Source organism: Coturnix japonica, chromosome 5 (genome assembly GCF_001577835.2).
Source record: "Coturnix japonica isolate 7356 chromosome 5, Coturnix japonica 2.1, whole genome shotgun sequence".
Lineage (NCBI taxonomy): Eukaryota > Metazoa > Chordata > Aves > Galliformes > Phasianidae > Coturnix > Coturnix japonica.
The window spans coordinates 50,220,643-50,244,515 of NC_029520.1; the positions used below are offsets into that span (position 1 = coordinate 50,220,643).

The 23,873-nt window shown below is 39.1% G+C and overlaps 1 protein-coding gene across 5 annotated transcripts in view; it reads right to left on the reverse strand.

Moving 5' to 3' along the window:
* Nucleotides 1-23,873, reverse strand: part of ARID4A (AT-rich interaction domain 4A) — a 43,776-nt gene that overhangs the window by 15,142 nt on the left and 4,761 nt on the right. For all 5 annotated transcript variants that reach the window (XM_015865727.2, XM_015865722.2, XM_015865724.2 and 2 more), the window contains 9 exons: nucleotides 23,426-23,516; nucleotides 13,998-14,077; nucleotides 13,804-13,898; nucleotides 13,060-13,192; nucleotides 11,400-11,479; nucleotides 10,453-10,529; nucleotides 8,528-8,694; nucleotides 1,240-1,312; nucleotides 6-100 (listed from right to left, as the gene is read on the reverse strand). In XM_015865727.2, the coding sequence (XP_015721213.1) occupies nucleotides 6-100; nucleotides 1,240-1,312; nucleotides 8,528-8,694; nucleotides 10,453-10,529; nucleotides 11,400-11,479; nucleotides 13,060-13,192; nucleotides 13,804-13,898; nucleotides 13,998-14,077; nucleotides 23,426-23,516 (891 nt within the window). The remainder of the gene's footprint in view (nucleotides 1-5; nucleotides 101-1,239; nucleotides 1,313-8,527; nucleotides 8,695-10,452; nucleotides 10,530-11,399; nucleotides 11,480-13,059; nucleotides 13,193-13,803; nucleotides 13,899-13,997; nucleotides 14,078-23,425; nucleotides 23,517-23,873) is intronic.

Below are 23,873 nucleotides of genomic sequence, written 5' to 3' on the forward strand. Positions count from 1 at the left end.
CTTACATTGTCACACCCACCCTGCTGATATACCAGTCTAAACAGTTTGAAGAGATTAAGGTCCTTGTAGCCCAATACAGGTGGTTTATTGATAGGAGTACCTAAGGAAAACAAAAATGGAAATGAAATATTATCACACAGAACAGCGAACTGCTTCCTCCTTTCATTCAGCACACACTTGATTACTAAGAGTCTCCTACGTTTTAACATTTCTATTTCATAGCTCAAAGATGTGTCACAAGTCAGTAGTTTCCTACCAACAATCAAGGCTTCATCCTCTTGAACACATCATGAATTTCTTGGTGGTTTATTAGCATGCTGGCAGCAGCTGCCTGATAACTATGATTTGTGCAATAATCCCTATCCGATTGGCTGCATCCCACTGTTCCCCCTTTGGAGGCTGAGGGCAGCCAGAATTGCAGCAAGCTGTACAGAGTGCCTGATGAACGCTGGAACACAGCAACACGTGAAGAGATCAACTCCGGGCACTGTGGTCTGAAAGGAATGGGGTGGGGGCTGAATATATGGGGGAGAAAGATTCTGACACCATGTACAGCATCAGTCTCACAGCCACTGCAAATGGGAAGAGCTTATGCAACAGCTGTCCAAATAGAGCAGGATGCACCTGCTGACTACCTAAACGTCGCACAAGCCTTTCCAATGGATGCCTTACCTCAGGACATTAAATGCTCCAATTCATTACAATCTCACTTAATTTTGCAAGGAAAAGCTTTTTAAATATGCCAGTTTCTTGTTCTTGCTAGCGGACAAGGTAGAATGTTCTTTCTTCAGGTGAGTATCACTGCTACATCTATGCGTGATTAAGAAAAGGAGCTGAATATGGCACTTCTCTCATTATCTGTTGGTTGAATTTCATCATCCATGAACAGCCACCTCAGACTCCAACCTGAGTCTAACAGCAGCAGAATTCCCAGCCATGGCTGTTACAAGAAAACAGCCAAGAGCTTATTTAACAGCGACTGTTAACACACACACACACACACACACAAGGTTTTATAAAAACAAAACAAAAGCACCTCAAGGAGGATTTAAGTTTTCTTTGCGCACTGTGCTTCAAAGAACTTGAGGCAGATCTGCCACATGAAAATGGGTAGAAGTGTTTTCCCTTGTCCAGGCTGCTTCCTTGTTCACTGATGTGAGGACATGCTCATAACAACATACACATTAAAAAGCCAGTAGAAAAGTGGACTAAGATTAAAGAACATTCATTTGGCATTACCTCTGTCTTCCATAAACTTATAGAGCTGTTGGAGGAAGTTGTCCCTCTCTTCAGGATCAAGCTCTTCCTCGGGCTGTGAAAACAAATGTGGTCACAATGAAAACAAAGTAATAACACCTTATCTGAACAGAAGCGTAACAGCAAAAACTAAATCCAAACCACTTTCTGCTTGGACCCACACCCCTAAAATGGAGAAACATGCAGAAGACAAACTTTCCTCAGGGGGTTACGATGGGTACTGCAAGAGGAGAAAAAGGAAATGCAAAAGAGCATTAAGTGTGATCCTTAAAATGAAAATATTCACTATTTAATGCCTCATTCTAATACAGACGGGGTCTGTTATTTGCAGGACCAAAGCAGTTCACAAGAACACAGGATTTGTTTGTTTGTTTACTAACCTTCCTCACCTGCACTACAGCAAAGGCTGGTGAACAGCGCTGTCTCCAACTCTTCCTATTTTTGATGCTCAAGACATAATTCCTTTTGCGATTAAGCACTGATGCTTTCAGCTCACATTTGGAAACGCTTTTTCAGACACTTCCACAATTCCCTAAACACGCATTTTCCTTACTTTTCTATTGTAAGTTCCTTCATCTTATCTTTAAAACTTAAAAAGACAAACACGAATATTATGGTAAGTAGTCCACACTGTGTAACAACGCATTTTCTTCTTTTAACCATGAAAGTTAAGAAAATCTGGGGGAGGATTTGAGGGAAGGCAAGAGAAAAATCCATGTTGATGTATCTATGTAAATTTCATTCTTAGATTCTAGCAGAGCCCAACAAAATCTTTGCCCCACAGCTCTTTATGCACAACACATTCTTCCTGCCAGCCTGGTAATCATGGGACTGCTGGTAAGGCAGCCTGAACAAGGAAGATTGCAGCTGTCTTGAGAGAAAGACGCAGAGTACGTGTCAAAAATCTTACATTACTTTATTAGAAATAACAGAGAAGTCACACGCAGTTCCAGAAGGAAAGCACTAAGAGTAATTTCAACCTCAGCCTTCTCTGTGTTCTATGAACTTGAAGCTCCAAGGCAGGAAGAGAGGCAGTGAAATGTAAATGTGTATGCTACTGCCTTGTTAACCAGAAAGCAATCTGCCAAGCATCGGTATGAATTTCAGCCCTGTCTGCATCAGTGAATTACATGCTTCAAAGCCCAATAGGGACCACCTACAATCAGACAGAGATGGGATCTGTCTCGTATTTTCCCATTTTTTTCTTTGGAAATAATTGGAGGAAATCAATGAGAAATCACAACATTTCCTCATGTCGCATATTATAGGGATTATATAAAGAGGAACAGTTATCTATAGAATTATGTCCTTTCAGGTTAGCAAATGAATTATTGCTATAGAAACCACGGCTCTTTTTCCCCTTCTCTTAACAAGCTACATCACCAACTCCACGATCGAGAAATTTCTAACACCTACTGTAATGTTTACTGATTGGAGGCAATACAGCTCTCATTACACCAACCAAATCGATCTGAACGACACTAAGCATTCAGGACTATCTCTGAAGAGCTGCACTCCAACTATTTCTTTTACAAAGGCAGAATGCCAAACCAGAACTGTAGGTCAGAACAGCAGAATGTAGGTTAGAAATAGCACTCTTGCAGACAAAACGTTAACCATTTCACTTACACGCAGCATTTTCACCTGAAGAAAAGCAAGAAGGAAAGAAGAAAGCTTTACATGCATACACAATGGGAGACATGAAACCTGACTGCAATACTCATCATCTATGTGAGATCTGGAGTCCCACACTCAGTTCTCCCTGTGGACTGTGTATGAGCCAGGCTGGCACCCCTCAATAGGGACAGTCTGTGTCGAGGCTGGCACCCACACCAGGGAAGGCACCAACTCCTTCCGAGAAGTGACCTCAATATGACACATGAAATGCTGATGCCACAACCTGCCATCACCATCAGTGAGTGAATGGGGAGCTACAGTTCCTATCCCTCCAGCCAGCAATGAGGCAACAACGATATCCTCTGAAAACTCCCTTGTATATACACTCATTCCCATTTTCTAGATTGGGAATAAATAAGTTTATTATAGAGAGAATTCTTCAGAATTACCTTTTTTAAGGAGAGTTCTGCCTCACCATTTCATTTTCCTTACAGAGACATTGCAAAAAAGAGACAGTACCAAAGGCAAGTTCAAATGAGAAGCAAAGCAATATGAGATTTGTAAGCACCAGGAGTTCAAAATCAAGACCTTTTTTCCTGTCCATCCAATACCCAGAAGTAGATGCAATGCGACAAAATGCGTTTTGTTTCAGGGAGAGCCACCAAATGTCATTTTCAAAACAAGTGAATAAAGCTCCAAAATACCCCTTATACTTTTCATATAAAGAATATCATGAACACTGACAGCAGCAATGAACACAGGGATTCTGTATCATGGGTCTCTCCATTCCACCTCATATTACCTTTCACATAATACTAACAGTACTCTCACATCTTTTGTACAGCTTATTTGGTGGTTGTTACCCTCAAAAAGAAGCAGAACTCAAAGCTTGAGAACTTGCAGAAATCTTCTAACTGGTTTTGCTTCATTTGCTTTCCAGCCTCTTCATGGACCAAGGATCTTCCCCTCTTTGTGTTCTTCACAAAGAACACAGCACGGTTACCATGACTCATGGTTTACTCTATAGAACTACATCAAGGCTTCTGTAGATGTTAACCTGAACAGCTGGGCGGGAGCACAGAACAACTGCTTACAGGCATGTGTGTCACACATTTAGTCAACACCCAGCCCAGGTACCAGAGGCAGATCTTGATGTCATTAAGAGACTAACAACACAGCTAACTCATGTGAAAGAAATGCATGCTAAGAGGAAGAGCAATGTGTACAGGATCCAGAGTTCAGATGAATGTACAATCAGGTCAAGTTGTCAGGGTTAACGTAAACTTGTTTTCATCATTTTAATGTTTGCTTCTTGATGCTGAATTTCAATTAAGGAAATGCAAATAATTAAACCTACTACTATAGGTTAGCAACTTTGCAATACAAAGATGAGAAGCCTTAAAAAGCTCATCTCTACCAGGAAGAAGCATGAATCCAACCATCCCTGTACACAGGCTGTGGCAGAAATGGATGATTCAAGTAACGTTTCATTTGCTCTCTCAAAGTCACTTAAAAGACCACAAGAGAATCAGGAACTGTTCTGAAGCAGTATGGATGTATTTTAATCTTAATTAGTTGGTTTTGGGGTTTTTTCTGACCATGTTTTGCATGTTTCATTAGGGCAAGAAATTAAAAGTGGAAGAATAAAGGGTCAGTTTGGGGTCTTCCAAAGATGATGCTAAAGCCAACTCTACAGGTAGCATAGAATTCATTTGAAACTTGGAAAATTCCAACTAAAAGCAAATTCCTCGCTCTTACTGGGATCTTACATTAATGTACCCATTAAGAACAGGTACTGAAAATACACTTCAAAAGGCTGCATGTTGAAATCTCAATTCTTTTGGAATCAGAAAGGTCTACAGGGAGACTGGAAGGACCCATCATTGCCTACATGTTCCCTTGTAAAACAGTAGGTATTTGGTTATTTCATCCTGAGAAGCAAACAGGGATGATTTCTCCCCTTGCAGAACTGAATTACACACAAATGCAGCAATATACATAATTAGGTTCTTAACAAAAATTAGGTGACACAAGAAAAACTTCTATTTCTCTGCGGAGATAGTGGACTTTAGATTCTATTCTCATTCCTTCTATCTGCAGTGCATCCTTTTGACTGCCAAACACACCCTTAAATTACAGCCACCTCATTAGGCCAGGCTGAAAACCAGATAAAAACCAAGAGAAATCTCCAGATTCTTATCTGGAGTCAAACCAAGAGTGTTTGGGGCTTTTTATTATTTCATTTTATAAATTAGGGGTTTTTTTCTACATTATCTCCTAATTTTCCTCACCTTTTGCGACACAAGAAACATCTGTTCTGTTATTTAAACCTCACAGTGTGAATCAGAAGTAATCCCAAGTTGCATTACCCACTGCAAGCATTGCCAAAAATCCAACCAGGTGAACACACTGAACAATTCAACCCAATACAACCCCTGTTAAAATCAATGACAAGCAATTTCCACCTTTTCTTCCTTTAGAATCAACTCAGAACCACACAAGTCAGCTACCAGCAATGAGGATTAGCATCTCACCATCACAGTACTGCTCCCATTCTTCAGTGTATGAAAGACATCACGGAACAACCATGAAAATCCTGAAAACAGTCATTCTAATTGCACTATAAATATTTGATGAAAGGTGGCATAATTAGAAAGACAGCCCGTGTCAAAACAAAGTTACAGATTTTAATCCAGCTGCTGGATAAATGGTAGGGTCTATCATCACAAGCTGTAGCAGGTCTCTGCTCTATTACCATTATAAAAGATCCTACTTCAGAAAAACGGGATCCCCTTCCACCCTCAGAATTAGACTCTTCTGACTGACTTGATACTTTCATTACATATTAAGTAGGTCTGAAGCTGTTTGATTGATTTAAGGAAGGAAGGCCTATCACGGCAGGTCAGCAGCAGGCCAAGCCATGACAGCAAAACTCCTCTGCATTTCAGAAGATGGGACTGAGGGGTGGGGAGGAAAAAGGATAATTTTGTAAGCCTCTGTCCCATTTCCAGCAATATAACAACGTGCAGGCCCAAAATGAACGGGTCCAATGAAGGTATTCTGGCAGAGGCTATTTTCACCTTGATTATTTAAATGAGAAGCTCCATGATATATCAATGCAAAATCAGAGCAATTCAACATTTGCAGTGAAATAATGGCAAGGCATCATCATACACTCAGCAGTTCTCTCTGCAACTGGTATTACTGCCCTTTAAGGGAAAGAAAAGAAAAAGACATTAAGGCAAATTCTTTAAATGCTCTCTTACTGCAGCAACACTCAGCCCATAGTTAAAACAAGTCATATATCCTACCTATATCCTAGCAGTTGAATCAGGAATTGGATTTAATGGGCTAAAATGACAGTTCTGCTCTGAGAAGCAAAATCTTCCCTCTGCTACGCAGCTTCAGCATGAAGATGCTCACCTTATTTTTACATCTCTACTTGTGAAATCCATTAATTCCAGGTGACATCTTTTCATACCGACACATCTGCTTGTCCGTAATCTTTCCTTTCACTTCTTTACATTGGGATTATTCCTTAAGAACAGCCCTATTTCCTTCATAGGAATGCTTTTTTTTTCCCTCCTTCTTTTTTTTTTTAAGCCACCAAGCTCTCCCTCCCCCTTCTTTGTTTAAAACACACAGCAATTTTCTGCAAAAGCCACGAAAAAAAGCATTAAAAAGGGATCAGAGAAAAGCAATAGATCAATCCTTAATTATTAGTGCCGATATACAACAAATTCAGGCAACATAAATGCAAACAGACTAACACAGACTGCAACAGTTCACACCCTGCAAAATGTGGCCTATTCAGTCCTTTTCACTGCAAACAGAGGAAAAATCCCAAAGGATTTTATATTCCACACACATCTGGCCTTACATTTATCTAATCAGACCATTATTTTCACATAGACATCCACTCTGTTTTCCGGAACAGTAATTAAGCCATAAAATTAACACCTAAAAATAGCTTCTTATTGTCCTTTTAACGTGGAAATCTCCAGCCTGGTTGCATGCTCCACCAGACAGTTCACAGAAGAGAAATCTACCGATCTACCTCCAATCCACGCTCTCAACAAGCAACGTTAAATTTACACATTAAAACACAGAGTCCTTACCTATGAGCTGCATTCTTTCAAATGTTAAATGGTTTTATTTCCTTTCTGCCTAACGTGCAAAATGCCTGGACATATTGCAGCCTGACTTCCGAATATTTGTTTTCTTTCTCTCTCTCTCACCGCACGGCATCCGCAGTTATACAGCATTACTTACATTTCCTCTTCCACATTAAAAATAAAATAAAATAAAAAAAGAAATCAGACATTACATGAAAGGCAAAGAAAGAGACAGCCCATTTCAAAGCATCTGGCAAGCCTCCCCTGGCAGGCAGCCAAGCCTCTGCTAAATCTTCCTCTCTTTTGGAGCATGCTCACTCCACGCCAACACAATGTTGCTGTAGCAACACCGTAGGCAGCCTCCAAGTATGAACAGCCATTCTGTTTGCAGTGTGACAAACCCGCACGCTGCAGGGGAAGTGAAAGGGAAACGATATTTGACCTTCCTCAGGAGACAAACTTCGCTTTATTTTCCTGCGTAAGGAACCAAACGTCGCCAAGGCTGTCGTGAAAATGGTGAGAAACAAAGGGAAAAACACACAGATCCCACCATCAGTCCCCTCCTCCAACTTTATTCCTGGTTTAGCGCCAGCATTAGAAACAGGTAGCAGGTATAAAAGGAACAATGAAAATACACTTTTGACCACAAGAAATTGGCTCATTTCATAAAAAATCACTCAAAATAATGCTAAAATTTAGCCATACATTTCAATTGAGTATTAAACTCCCTCCACTTGGTACCATCCCTGACCTGTACAATTAGAGATCAGACAAAAACTGATGTTGTGACTCGCATCCAAAGGTAAGTACTGCACTGCTTGTGGTGTCTCAGGCAGCAAATAGCTCTAACCAGCACTGTGCATTAGCTCCTACTTTGTCAGCCTCGTAATCTTGCTTTAGCAGTTTGTCTTCTCATCAAACTATTATTCACAGAAACAAGCTAGAAGGTTGTAGTGAGCTGGGGATTGGCCTCTTCCCTCGTGTAATCGATGATAGAACTAGAGGGAATGATTTTAAGCTGCGCCAGGGGAGATTCAGGCTGAACATTAGGAAATATTACTTCTCAGAAAGGGTAGTCAGGCATTGGAATGCACTGCACAGGGAGGTGGAGGAGTCACCAACCATGGGAGTGTTCAAGAAACGTTTGGATGTTGTGTTGATATGATTTAGCTGGGAAGTATTGGTAATGGTTGGACTAGATGATCTTCTAGGTCTTTTCCAACCTTGATGATTCTGTGATTCTGTGAAGCTACTTTCTTACATGAACTACACGGGAAGCCCAAAAGAAAAGCACACAGCTATTTTCACACAATGCTGGATCACTCCTATTTGTCTCAGCATCCATTCACTCATTTCTTTCACCCAGATTCTTTCCATCACTGCCTTGAATTCTTTATTTCTGACTAGGAGCAAAGGGAGGATGCCCAGCTCTGAAAACACACTGAAGTTAAGACAGAGAACTTCATGAAGCAGAATACCTTTAGACACACACGTTATTCTATTATCTTTGAAGAATAACTGAAATTGCCCAGACTTACCAGTACTTCTTCATTTTTCTCTTCTCTTTTTATTTCCTCTTCATCAGTTTCTGCAGCAGCTCCATCTTCTTCATCACTGCTAGAGGATTCCATAATCTCACTTATGTCCATCTTCCAGTTCCGAGGGACAACCTTTGTGCTGAGAAACGTGCTTGCTTCCTGAAGCCCTACAGAAGAAAGGGCCCTCTTCATACCTCATCCCAAGTATTCAGAATCAGAAAGCATTTCTCAATTTCCTTTTCATAGCCTTATAAATTAACGAAGCAAACTTAAACCAAAATGATAGTAAGTGATGGAGTAGCTCTGTCTACATAGTATATACTTAAAGACAGGTTTTAAAAATCAAGTATCAGAAACTCGAGGAGCTTAGATTTGAGAACATCCATCTGTATTTTTCCCCCAGAGGGTGGTGACGTACTGGAACAGGTTGCCCAAGGAGGCTGTGGATGCCCCATCCCTGCAGGCATTCAAGGCCAGGCTGGATGTGGCTCTGGGCAGCCTGGGCTGCTGGTTGGTGACCCTGCACACAGCAGGGGGTTGGAACTACATGATCATTGTGGTCCTTTTCAACACAGACCATTCTATGATTCTATGGTATTTCCTAGACACGTGCCCTCCCGAACACTACTAAGCCTTATACCTATTTATTTACACAGTATCAAAGACCTTTACTTATCCACATTTTCTGTGCAGCTGTGAAGCTGTTTTGTTTCTGTATGAAAGTGGCAAATAGTGCAGGAAATCCACTTAAAAACAAACAAAAGCTCCAAGCCATCACAGTTCAGGTACCAGGAATTTCTTTGTTCTTTTCAAAAGATCTTCATGCCTCAGATTGTAAAAAAATAAAATGAAATAAACCAAAAAATAAAAGCACACCAATATTTTGTTAAAGAAAGCTGCCTAAGGAGATTCTGTTCCATTCATGTCTGGAACAGAAGCACTCTAATGAATAAGGGAGTGATGGTATGGGGAGAAGCCACATTCATACAATGGGAATACCTCGGATTCTTTTCCTTCAATAAAGAGGAATCAGATTACCCCAAAAGAGGGACGTACTGCAATGAGCCATTCACAGCATTGCAAGAGATGAAAAAGCACCAGAACCTAAGAACTGCTGGTAGAGTTCCTGTACTCTGAAATAATTAATAGGAACAAAGTACATGGGAAATATTAAATCAAAACCTCCTCAAGCTGTCTTACTTGCATTACGTTAAAACCCCACTTGTAAAGAAGCTGCTCTGCACCTTTAATCAAATAGAAGGACCTCTTGGTGGTGGTTTTTCTCTTGTATATTTGTTTTTCAAGTAAATGTTTGAAAATTTCTCCTTTAAAAATGATGTGTTTTAACTGGGATGATCAACTAAAAGTTGAACATCTACATTAAAGTGAGAAACTGGCCTTCCACAAGCTCAGGAAAAACATGAATACCACAGACACATCATCCATCCATTCAGAAAATCTACCTCTGTAATTAGACTCTTCAATCAAGCATTATTTCAGGCTATTGACATCAGCTATTCTATTAAAGGTTACAATTCCACGTCTGGGTACTTTTCATTTAAAGACAAAACGTGTTCCAACCATAGCATAAAGCAGTGGTTTTAGGAGAGGTAGCTTTATATGCCATTGTTCAATGATATTTCAAAGACTGTACCTCCAAAATCACCTTTTGAATTTGAATAAATTTAAAGTGGAATGAAAGAAGGAAACAAAACCAAATAAGCAACACTTCTATTAGTTGCCTTGTCATTAATAGGGCAGTTGTATCCAAAGTTTCTCTAATTTATCACATTTAAAGCTGTTTGCAGAATAGATGGCCAGCAGCATTCACTTCAAACCAATACGCAGCTGTTAATTTGGAAAAGCTAATATTGCTGCTGTATGAAACTGCATTTTCAAAACACCCACAATTTACTCAAATTTACCTTTTTTAGGGGAGGGTTCTGACTTTGGTAAGTTTGGAGCATCGAGTTCTTTAATGTCTTTTCTTGCTACTGAATAACTGGAAAAAAAAAGTTCTGTTATTTTTCTAATACAGTAAAACAGGTATTTGACTCATACAAAGAGATTTCTAGTATTTCTTAATTTCAAGCTTCTTTCCAACAAGTAAATATGTAGGCTTTTGTTACCTGAAACGTGAAATAGACATGCCTGAGTCAACATTATGGGTATTGTATGTTTAATAAACTTGTGCACTTAGAAAGAAAGTGAGGAAGAAGAGTGCCAGGTGGCCTTAACCATGGATGTTTGTAGTTAGAGTATGCTGAGAGAGATGCACTAGAAGTGCATGAGAAAGAAGACAAATAAGGGGAAACAGCTTAGAAAAACAGACTTGGTATATTTTCAATATACTTTTCCTTAAGAAACACACATATCTCTCCCCCCAAATCCATTCACCCACTCAGTTTTTTCAAGGGGGGTATGGAGTCAGGAAATAACAGGTTAAAAGGACCTTTTTAATTAACTGTTTAATTAAAATAATTAATTTACATCCACTTTAAAAAAATTTAGAAGTAGATTAAACACTTATTAAACTCTGCTATTTAAACAGCAATGGACATCTCGGGCTCACAAGGTAATGGGTCAATCAGGTATGAAAACTACTGCCATTGACACGGATGACAGCTGTAATAGTTACGACATTAAGGATATTTCTTGACACTGAAACACACTTTACAGAACAGGAATGACCAGAAATTAACATCTGGTTGTTTGTTTTTTGAAGTTGCTGACTTCTTTTTCCTCTCTGAGACACCAAAGCCATAGTACAGATACAACACAAAGGGGGAGGGAGGGGGAGCACAAAGAAGAAATCAGTTGGAATTGAACTACAGAAGACAAAGGTTAAAATAAAAGGGAAGCTGTTACTTACAATTTGGAATCTGCAAAGGATCGGACTAAACACTGGTCCTTTTTCACTGTGACGTCATCGTTACAGCTGGGAGATACAACCTGAAGTTTCAAATAAAACACTGTTTTTTTCAAAGCAGAAAAGAAAATGAAACAGCTTATCTTGAAAGGAATGACAGCAGGAAAATAGCTGCTTCCTTGTTTCTTCCAGTATAATTTGGAGTTCTGAGAAAAGGAACATGCTCCTATTGATATTACCAGGGCCAAAAATAACAACTTTCAAGAAACAGTTTATCTCAAGCTATTTACTCTACTTGTCATGTACAAGCTGGAAAAGTTCATTAGTTCGTTTGTAAACTCAAACTACTCCTCTACAGAGCTGACGTTGCAGAGTCCTATTCACTCGCTCAGTTCTTTCTCCTGTTCATAGAACTGCTTACAGCAACTATTTAAAGTGGGGGACAAAAAAGTTACAGCCCTATTTATGTTATATCGAATTCTGATCTGAGGCATTCAGGCTAAGAGATAAATAGGTTTGGGTTTTTTTTTCTTTTGAGGTGTAGGTAATATAAAGCAGTACAGATTCAAGCGCATCCTTCCACAACACCATTATCTCCAGAACTCTAAAAAGGTGATATACATTCATCTGCAGTATTTGTATTACCACAAACATGCTTACATTTTATTCCAGACCATAACATGTGGACAAAAACACAATGAATGCAGATAAACTCCTGGATCTACCAGAGGAAGGTGGACCATCCTATTCAGACGAGGCAGAGCAACAAGATGTTACTGCCTCCCAGCTCACAGAGAGCTACTCAGCCACTAAGGAAGGTAATCCCCTACCTGGAACCAGGTGAAGTTCAAATCTGCCATTCATAAAGCAACGTACAGCAATCAGAAGACAGAGAGCAACACCACGTTTCACATTTTAAACTGAGGTACAGCTGTCTAATTCAGAGTCAACTGTGCACCCCACATTAAATGGAATCTGTGAAATTTTGTGAACAAAATCTGTCCATCTGTTCAACGCTCCAAGCAACAATCATATCCTTTTTGAGTGACAGAAGATGCATATAAGCTTGTCTAACACAACTAGAAAAGCCTGCTCAAGAAAAAAAAACTATTGATGTGTATCTGTAAAACTTTTTTGGGCTTACAGAGGGTCTGCATTTACAATAAGAGCAAAGGCACTTGAATTCAGTCAATATTGACTGTTAGTATTTTAATAAACAGAATCAATCAATGTAGTCAAATGGAAATAGTATCCAGCCTACTGCTAGATCAACTGGCCATTTCATGTAGATCTATGCATGAGAGAAACTAGTACTTTATAAACCTAAGCCTAAGGGAAAAGGCAATCATTAAAACAGCAAAAAATATATATATTCATTGCATACCAACCATTTCACGTATAGTTCTGACTGACTTAAGAGCCATTAAAGTTATACACAAATATTCATTGTTTTCTCCTGCTGTTCATGGACACTGTAGAATATCTGGATTTTTAGAGAATGTGGGGAGCACAGCTGGCCTGACTGCATTCAAAACAAGTGTCCAAACTGTCCAATCCAAGAAAACTGTTATAGGAACACTGCAACAAATTGGATTATATTCTTGCCAAAAATCAAACAAACAGTAGCGTGAAATAGAAGATTTTGATACTTTAAACAACTTACCAAAGCTGGATACCAGTCGGCCTTCTCGGAATTACAAGTCACACTCACAACCTTGCCAAGCAATTCATCATTGAGACGCCTTTTATCTTCATCCTCTTCTTCACTACTTTCTTCTTCCTTTTCATCTTCAGTTCTGAATTATTAAAACATACGTTATTTTCAAGTTTTCACTTGAGGTTAACGTTTGAAAGCAAAAATACCTTACAACACCTTTTTTCTTGCTTTTCTGCAAGGACTCAGAAATAAAGTTATAATTTTCAGAAATGAAATTGCTGGATGTACTACTATAATAAATGCACTGACTTAAAAGACTCTAGTAGAAATTCTTCCCAAGTAGTAGCATTCTACCACAGCATCTTGTTGGAACTGGAGATGTGAATCAGCAATTGATTGTGCATTGACATGAAACGTAGGGAAAGAATCTCCATCCTTAACATTTCAAAGCACCTTTTTTCCTACATTGTAAAGAAGCTTAAAAAACCTACATTTCCTGACTCGAGTTCATATTATATGAAAGGAGAATAAACATTCTTAAGGCCTCTACAGGGGACAAAAACAGCAGCAATAAACCATCAAATTCATACTGTTGCTAAAACATGAACACGTCTGCAGGAACTGAACTTCAGTCCATAGTCTGTGTATGCAGCTCACATGATAAACCACTCAGACTGTTACAGCTTTAATTGGACTACAATTTTAGCAAAGGACACTAAGTGAAAGGAACAGAGCACTAAGAAAACTCACACAGGAAGAGAAGATCTCCTTCCTCTATTAGATTTCTTCCCAATAACTGGAGTTCCAAAGTGCTCTGGGTTGGTTAGTGGCAGCTGATCAAGTGTCTACGCGAACAAAGAGGGAACAAAATTAATTTGCAGTTTCTTATATTAAAAAAATTAACCCTCTACTATCCAGTTATCAATGTATATCCATCATCTTACCTCACTTTCTGCAAAGTGCCTTTCTCCCTTCAAGCATAATGAAGTTCGTCTCAAGGTCCTTTCATCACCATCATCGAAAACTAGAATGGAAGCAAGAAAGCACGTTAGCAGAAAATGATCCCACACTGACAGAACAAGCCTGCTGTTTATCATGCAATTTAAAATACTCTCTAAAACACCATTTCGAAGACCTTCACTTTGACATTTATTTGCTTCACAAACAGAAGGAAGGGAAGTATGCAAGATTCAGCCTGAGGAGGGGTAACAGTTTCATTCAGACTCATGTCAGTGCCTGGTAAGGCTTTTGGAGGCTGTAGCTTTAATATAATTTAGACATCCACCTTAGGAGTGCATTGCACTACTTCAAGCCACAGCTACTGGCTGTACACCTGTTACTATTAACTAACAGCATTCAGGTTTTTTTGTTGTTCTTGTTTTAAAATTACCCATTTCTTCCTTACTCGTTCTGCCTTTTAATTCTCCTGCTGCATACAAGTCACCAAAGAAGTACAAGTGTCATGGCTTCTTCTACACCATAAACAATGTGCTACCAACAGCCTGTGAGTTCTGTAAACGTGCCTTCATAGCTCTAACCAATTCAGAAAGAAGAGTTAGTAGACAAAGACAGTAAGGCCAAGTCAAAAGGAAGTTCCATCAGTTTCCAATATGCAGCTGAAGAAGTCTAGGACACTGAGCTCATTGTAAGTTTTGCCTGAGAAACATTTACTTTTTGGTCAGTTTAAATAAAACATTTTCACCAAGATTTCCTTTAAGATAAGGAAAGAAAACTTACTAATTCCCCCACTTGCTGAATTTTAAGTGGTTTCATACCTACAATTTGAAGCAAGCAACAATATTCCTTCTATCTACAATATGTCACAGCAATAGCTTGTTTTTTAAGGAACACACAATGTTTTGGTAATCCTGTTTTCCCACGTTCTGGTTCAGATCCCACCGTCTGAGCCATAAGAACAGGCTCTTTTCAGAGAGCAGAGACCAGGTGGCTGCAGTCTGACAGTCCAGTGAGTTAAAAGTTTATTTGTATGGGTCAAAGGGCAGAATACTATTCTATATTTAAACTACTTGAAAAGCACTTTGTCCAGCAACTAACCTTCTTTTTGTTTTAATTAAAATAGAGTGTTGTGTTGATCAATGCAGTAATTTGGGCATATTTCTATTTAAAAAACAAAACAACACGAGCTTAGCAAAATTATAAAATAACATGATTTGTTAGCAAAAATACCTTTGAGTTGCAGCAAGAAAAGCTTTTATCTCACTTGTCAACTGAATAGAATGGTCACATTCTCAATCCTAGATTAAAACCTTAGACTGGAATAATACTGCAATAACAGCTACATAATATCACATGAACACCAACTTAGTTAAGCTTGATAAGGATTGAGATTATTAGAATTTCAGAGTAGAGACAGTGCTACCATACATTGCAATGCTGAATTATCTTAATGGCTTATGTCATTATGTAGTATAAAGGAAGCAAATCACTTTTCGCTCCCTCCTGAACCCTAATATATTAAGAACAGCAGGGAGATACGGGCCTAATTAGCCATATTAGCCAATAACCTTTTCAAAACCATTATAATATGAAGACCTGTCAATCTCAGTGTCAATACAATACTCTCAAATTCCTCTGGTTTGGCTGACAGCTAAAGGAAGCCAACACTGATGGACTTTGCACTGAAGTATGCAGTCTTCCCCTCAGCAGTATCAGATGTTTATGTCCTTATATACGTTCCAGCCCTTCAAACTTCAAGTGCCACCCAATCTGTACATATTATTATCAAAGTGTGTGTATGAATAATATTTCAGTGGTATATTTTTAGGGACCCTACAAGTGCTTGCAACTTCTCATTGTGCTGAGAAGTTTTAAAAGCAGGTCATCATCACTATGCTTTCCTAAACACATTCAGAACTGAAGTCAAAGTAGTATTTCACAAACACGATTAAGGGAACATAAGGCTGGTGATTATCAATAGGTGAGTTCATTGGAAACAGCAAATAGGAGTTGATACTTGGCAGTAAAGAAAAAGTACTACCAATCTACTTTATCCCTACTTCCAGAAGTATCATCTTCACATGTTTATATCTCACTTTCGCAGGCAAATACAACTACTCCTCTTGGAAGGAATCTGACTTAACCAGAAATATACATTGATACTGTTAGCACCTTCACAGATACACACCTTCCTAAAGTTCAGCAGGCCTCGTGTTTCCATCTCAGTTGCCTTCATCTAAAAAAAATCTACTCCACAAAACACACTGCTCGTATTATATCCGCACAAGTTTTAAATGCAAGTCCTGAGGGCTTTAAGAGAATGACTTTTCACCACACAGTCTCATACATTAATGATTTAAGAGATATAAGCATCAGGTCAGATAGCAGAGTTTGGTCCATGCACTACATCAACAGTGTGACAGCAGTCATGGCAGAAAAACGTAACAGGCTCTTAAATTAAAACTGCACGTTCATTCCTCCTTATCCCTATTCAGAAGTATAACTGTTTAGGGAAAATGCTTGGTAATAACAAAGAGACAAAAACTGTTGAATTGGCATTGAACAACTGACATGAATTGCTTTATTGTTTCCCTAACAGGTCATTGTTACACTTCCAAATTCTCTGACAGCAGAAATTCTTACACGCTGTATTCCTTAAGGAAGGCTGCTAAACAGAATCAACTGTACAGAGGAGGAAAGGAAACGGGGATGGAAGACAGGGAGAGCTGCCTCCATACCCACGTAATTCAGCCGCTGAAAGATACGCTCACAGTGTCACAATATTTATCACGGAAGAGGAACTTACAATCCTGCCTCTCCAAAAAAGCAGAAGCCCTTTATGTGACATTGCTGCCTAACTCTAAAGTGGGCACGTACTCACTGGGGCAACAGCCACGTCCCAGCTGGCTGCTCCAGCACATATTTCTGGGAAGAGAGCAATACCTCCTAGCCAGGAAACTAACTCTACTATTTAAGAGTCAATCTAACAAAGTAGGAATGACAGGAGGAAAAACTGGCCAGAGGCCTTTCTTCCAAGGCGTGTTATTTAACCAAGAACACTGACAGAAGGAGAAGAAAGATGACTAAGCAGCACAGCCTGGAGGAACAGTCTCTATTCGGTTTGTTCTCATTCAATTCCCAAGAATGCCCTATATGGGGCTAAATATGTTCCATATACAGCATTGTTAAAGAGCAGAAACAAAATGGAAAATTTCAGACTTTCACTGCATCCCAGCCTTCTCAGTAATGACAGGTAACAAACAGAAGTGGATGCACTTCTGTTCATGGAAGCTTCGGCAAGCCATAACGATGACAGACAAAATCCTCCATTGGGAATCACTGTGGTACCTTCAATAAGTTAGGGAAACAAGTACCTCAAAATTCTCTCTTAAAAATTGAGTCCATCCAACAGGCATTAAACAGTGTAGCTTTTCACTCACTCTGGATTAGCAGTTATCCTCCATTCCCTGGCTGCAGCAGGCCTGTGCATGTCTCTACAAACTATTAACAACAATAACACTAATCCTAACCCTGCCTCACAAAAACGCTATCTCAACACCCAGTCTCATTTAGTTAGAAAGTAAATATTAAAAAGCCAACTAATCCAAAACAATGCCTAAAAACTAGGGAGAAACTCACCTCAAGCTACTGCAGATCAGTCATCTTATAAATAATCTTATTTATATATATCACCAAGATTAGGAGAAAAAATAAAAGAGCGACAGAAAAGAGGAGAACAAAGCAGGAGAGCAGCGATAACATCCTGGAAAGTTACATTACTTGAACACACTGTGATCAGTTTTACCTGAACAAGGCAGTTTTTAAACAAACTGAGGGATATAATTTAGTGTATGGTTTTTAGAGTTAGGGTACTGGTTAGGCTGTGGTTGGACTTGATGATCTTCAAGGTCTTTTCCAACCTGGGTAATTCTATGATTCTATGAATCAAACAAGTAAATATGGAAAGCAACCCTCGAGGATGCATCTGCTTGCTAACAAGTCATGTTACTGCCCTTGCCCAAAAGAAGAGAGATTCCATACTGTGTAGCAAGAAAGTTTTATTCCTCTTCCTATTCAAAGTTTTCTAATCCTACCAAGGCAATGAAAGTATATGCCAGCTAGTAAAGGCTGTCTCACTACTACACTAGTTGCCTAAGGTGTCATTTGTGAGCTATCAGAGATTTTATCTATGACTATTATAAATGCATCTACAAATGAGTGAAAGCTCTTTAGCTTTTCTTTTACCAACTGTGGAAACAATATAGAAAGTACCAGGATTCAGGCTGCGCTTGTTGAATAACCTTGCAAATAAGGGCTGCACTGATCACTGACTCATCCTTGTAAGAAGATGCTGCAATGTACTTACTCTGCTACTTCAGAGACCACACAATTCAGTGATCTGTTGTGTTGTATTTTACAAAGAAAACAACTCTAGAGGAACTGTTCTGCTCAGGTACATACGAAATGTCCCTGAAAGCACTAAAGAATAAACCTTGATACTCCTCCTATAGAAGACTATTATCTTGTAAGAACCTACTGCCTGAAAGCTTTTTTTGCTGAGATGTTATAGCAATTTTACTATCATTACATAGACTTGAAATACAAAAAATAAACCTCCCTGCATTTAGCAAAACAGTACAGTGTTACTGTATACAGTATCAACCAGCATTACTGTACTGCTTTGTACCTCTACAGTCTTATCTATACACAGTAACTTTTTTATAAGGCACTGTCCACATTGTAACAAAGATGGTTTACAAGCAAAGGCTCCATGCTACGAGTTGTAACAAGGCTCAGTTGGTGCACTTCCCCTCCCACATGTGCTCCCCTACCTGCAGGTGCTGGAGCACAAAATGCTGCGCTGCTCATTTATTTCCATGGTTCTTCAGAAAGCAACCAACTCAGCTATGGCACAGCTCTGTGTGCGCTGCAGCACACTTAATCCATGATACGCCCTGTGGAGTGATTCTGGTAAATATGGGAATTTTTTAAGTCCAAGCAAGCAATATTTTAGAGACAAGATGAAGCTGGTAGTGGGTCAGGGAGGAGTGCAGTACCATTGAAGAGGGACTGACTGGACAGTTGCCCTACCACACTTGTCCTTTAGGATTCCTGGGTGACGCACGCATAGCCAGAAGATGAAGTGATGCTTCTGGGCTGTACAACTCAACAGGATGCTGGGAAGAAGAACTGGTCCAACCAGCCACACAAAAATGACTCCAGCTTTGCGCATACTACAAAAAGCCCTGCTGGTGACATTATGAAAAGACAAAGTGACAAGCCTCTAGAATGGATGAAATCTGGTGACTGAATGCTTCTATCACCGTCCAGACAGGAATGAGGCATGCACTACCCATCACTTACTAAATGTCATATCCCAACCTGTGGCCAAGACCTCATTTCCACAACAACCCAGACCAGCCAAACTTTATCAGCATAGGGATGAGCAGTCAGCTATCAACACCCCCCCAACGGCAGCACACACACACAGATAACAGCATTCCCTGCAAAATGCCACAGTGACCACAAGAGTTACCCCTTGTGAATCTGCAGGGCAGCCCAAGCAAGAGTAAGGGGCTCACAGAGGTCTCACAAGTGGTGCCTGGTCCATGGCACATCCAGATGGGCCGTGTTGATGTACAGCACTGCACCACAGCCAAAAAGGGAAACTCTTTTTGCTTTACAGATTCAAGCAGCATTTAAAAGAATGAGCAGAATTAATTACTATTTATACTAAAATATTCTGCTATTTCTGGATAAGTTAAAAACAAAAAGATACCTTACATAAAAGCCTGAAAAAGCCACAGTGCTCTAAGAAATATAAAAACCACACTCCTTTTCACTCCAAATGGTATAAAATGCACTACTGTGACAGCAAGGCCTAATAGAAACCACAAGTGCTCATCAGTGCTTTTAATTTCTGAATTTTCCTTACATTTCAAAGGTAAAATGATTAAAGTTAGCTGTGTGTTTTCTCGTTCTTTAGAAAGACTTCTCCATGATTTTATCACTCAGGAGATACAACACAAGGCTCAGTGTATTTGGTCTGGTTTTACTTTCATTGAATGCTGTAGCAGCGGTTAAATTGCACATCTTCAACAAGAGATCTAAGCACATGCAGGTTACCATTATTATCAAAAGGAAGATGATACTTGTTTTGATGAAGCAAGAAAAGGGAGTGATTGAACAGCAACTCTTCAGACTGAAGAACTGAAATGCAGTTTTGTACTTTTATGTAGACATTATATTGCTTTCAGCTCTGACAAGAAGTTATACAAAAGCATTTCCTTAAACTTATATGCAAGGATTTTATGTTTTGTGACATTCTGTTAATGATAATAAAACTCCAAAAAAGGAAAACATAACTATGTGCGGTGTGATGTGTGACCTGTTTTATAAATTAACAGAGAATCAGGTGGATGTACACTAAGTTAGCAGTAATTCAAACGTGGCTCAGCTGAAAACAGATCTGACAGACTGCTCTAATGCTACGTAATTATCACTTAGCAAAATATCCAGCACTTCAAAAGCATCAATGCAGCACTTGAAAAACTTGAAGTTCATTTAAAATAATTAAGCTTTAAAAGACTAAAAACCCAACTGAGCCATTTGTTACCCAAAGAACTTACACTGCTAGCCCCGTCATCTCTCTTTAGATTCAATCAAGCAGACGAGAGGGCTCAGTTGTGCAACTGAGTGTCCCAGACTCTGTTAAATCTCCCCTCCCCACAGCTGTGTCTCTTCACCTACTCATGTGCTCAGAGATTTTTGAAGGCATTTCAAATAGTCCAGCTGAAAATTTCAACACGACTAAATGGCTACAATAACAGCATTACTATATGTGGTAACAGGTGAAATAGCGATTCCAGAGCAGCTACCATACAAACAGGGAGCCTGACTTATTTTGGGCAATTGAACACCACTAACAGGCAGGAAAACTAATGTTAAAAGAGAGTTTGTGGATCTGTTATGCTGGTGATAAAAGCGAATTATTATTTATTAACTAACCCACATATATTACTAATCTCCCTACCCTTATTGGTTGTACTTTTAAATCACAACGAGATGATTTGTAAAACAGAAAATAAATGGTACAGGAGAAGCACGCACTAAAAGCACAAGCTTTCTCTTGTGCTTTCCAATTCAAGCCTGACCATGGTTCACGAAAACATTTCAGAGCTGGAAAAGCTGTTTAATCCACTTCCCTTTCAACTTTTTAGCTTCAATTGAATCAGTCAATAAGACTGCCAAGGAGCACAGCCACCATCTATTAAAGGGGAACCAATTCAACTCTTGTTTACTTGACAGCAACATAAACATACACTCCATACTTATCCAAAGCTTTCTACAAACTTACAATGGGAGAAGCAGGCTAAAAACTAAGGCTTATTTCTCACACTCTGATGTTTCTGTACTCAAGTTAGAGCGTTTCCACAATTATAAAGTTAAATAACCAAGTTATAAAGATACAAAATTCTCCATCTGCTTACCTTGGTCAACGCTACCTCTGCTTTCAGTATCAATAAACACAACACCAAATACCGCTCATAACCACTTTAGTAAGATCTAAATGCAATCCCAGCGTGTTACAATTGTATTTTGAGATGTATATGTAGGGTATATACCCTATATGCCATATTACATACTGACTTATCACACAATTACTTTAATACCCTCTCATTCCCAGCAGCTCCAAAGTTTAACAAAATCCTAGCAGCCTTAATATGAAAAACACACAACCTTATTTTCCTCCATTCTATCTGTCTAAAGATACTTAACGGGGGGAGAAAAAAGAAAAAGGTAGGAGGGGTTGATCAAGTATGTTATATTGTACTGTAAAGCCCAAAAGACTGAGTGCATCCTGCACTCAGAAATAAGCCTGCCTCTTCTACCTGAATACCACGACTTACAGCTGAATCCAGAATTCTAGAGCTACATACACCCCTGAAAGCAAAAAAAAGATCATAGAGTCACAAAATAGTTAAGGTTGGAAAGGAGCTCTGGAGGTCACCTGGTCTCAGCACTGCTCCAGCATGGCCAGGGTGCCCAAATGGCTTTTGAAGACATTCAAACAACAAATCCTGCAGTCTTTGAGCAGCCTATGCCAGAGCTTGGTCACCTGTAAACAGGCCCTTCCTGATATTTGCTAATGATATATGACAATTAAAGAAAAATAAAATGTAAAGAGCAGTGAGCACTGTCAGCTGGAAAGTCAACCAGCTTATATTGATAGCATGCAATAATAATAAACGTCTCGTGATAAACCCTTCCAGATGATTTCCATTGACAGCCTTATCATGATCCCATCAAAGACTAAATAATCTCAGCTACTGCAATGGGAAATTTGGACTACTGCAAGTATTGTGTGTCTTAAAACACACAAACAACACAAAACCAAAACAAAAGTGATATCCCATGCTAGATGGGACTCTTCAGCAGGGTATTGAAGAACATGAAAAACTGAACTGTCTGTATGGAAGGATATTAAGAACAAATACAGAACAAATATAGTGGAGCAGAATGTCAGAATATACAGTACAATTAAGAATATTCTAAGTTCGATACTTGCAAAGCTATCTGATCCAGTTACTGGGGTTGTTTTTGTTTGCTTATATAGTATCACTTGAATATTGCTGGCCATTCCAGTGCAAGAGCTACTTCAGAAAAGTCCAGATATCAGAATAAGCAATTCCATTTATTCCAAACAATGATGTTTCTCTTGCAGTGAATCCTTACTCAACACTGAAATTCTGATGATTGTGCATTCTGAGGTTTGTGTCAGTAACTACAAAACGCAGCCTCCTGCAGAACCAAATTTGTTTTCTAGTTTACTTTAGATTGAATCGCTCTTTGAATAAGATTTAAGGTTACAGTTAAGTTACAAAAAAACGCCTCCTCTTTTCTTTTCAGGTGTAATTCCTTTAAAACTAAAATTCCTTTCCTCTGCTACTTCATACAAAACACAACCCTCAGCTCTACATAAAACAGAGGAACCACTTCTAAACGTACAGAAGCTATGGGTGCTGCTGCTGTTCTTATGCATCTGCATAGAGTGAAAGAACGCTTGCAAGCTAGTCAGTCAATACGTGTCACAAATACTCAGCCAGAAGTGCTATTTTGAAGTTCATGTCTTAAAATCTGCAAAACCCATTCTGAATTCCATTGAGTGAAACCACCATCAGCATATGGACGTTGTGCCAAATAAAACTTGTCTGCTGAGCCCTTTGCTACAGCCTCCTTCGACATCAAATAATTATTGTTCTATTTTTAAGGAAACGAGATCTGGAAGACTTAAAGTTCCCTTCAAAATCTCAGCTCTTACAATGCAGAATATAATTACTTACGTTATTATCTATAATTAGAAATGTATTATTCAAAGATTAGAGACTGTCAACGAAAGCACGTGGCTACTTACCTACAGTGTACCAACTAGCATCTGTTAACTTGCTGATAACAGCTTCTTGAAAGGATCCATCAGGCATTTTGGTTTCAACCATTGCACCAACCTGAAAAAAGGGGTATCCCAAAGTTACACGTAATCCAGAACTCAAATAAGGGAGACAGAACTCATGCAAGCATTAATTCTTCTAAGTAAGCCAGGTTTTTACTTTGATAACGTTGAAGATTTGTTTTGGCTAAATGTTGCTTTGTGAAATGTAGTTGCATAGCTGGTAAGAACAAACATTCTTAGGGTGAACTCTTGTTAGACAATAAAGCAGTAAGGACCTTGGGGCATCCAATTTCAGCATGACTTATCCTCTAACAAGAAATAATACAATGCTAATTGGAAACAAGTATTCCACTATTCAATCAAAGTAACTCTTATTTCACTATGGATGTGTGTACAATCACTACTGTTTCCT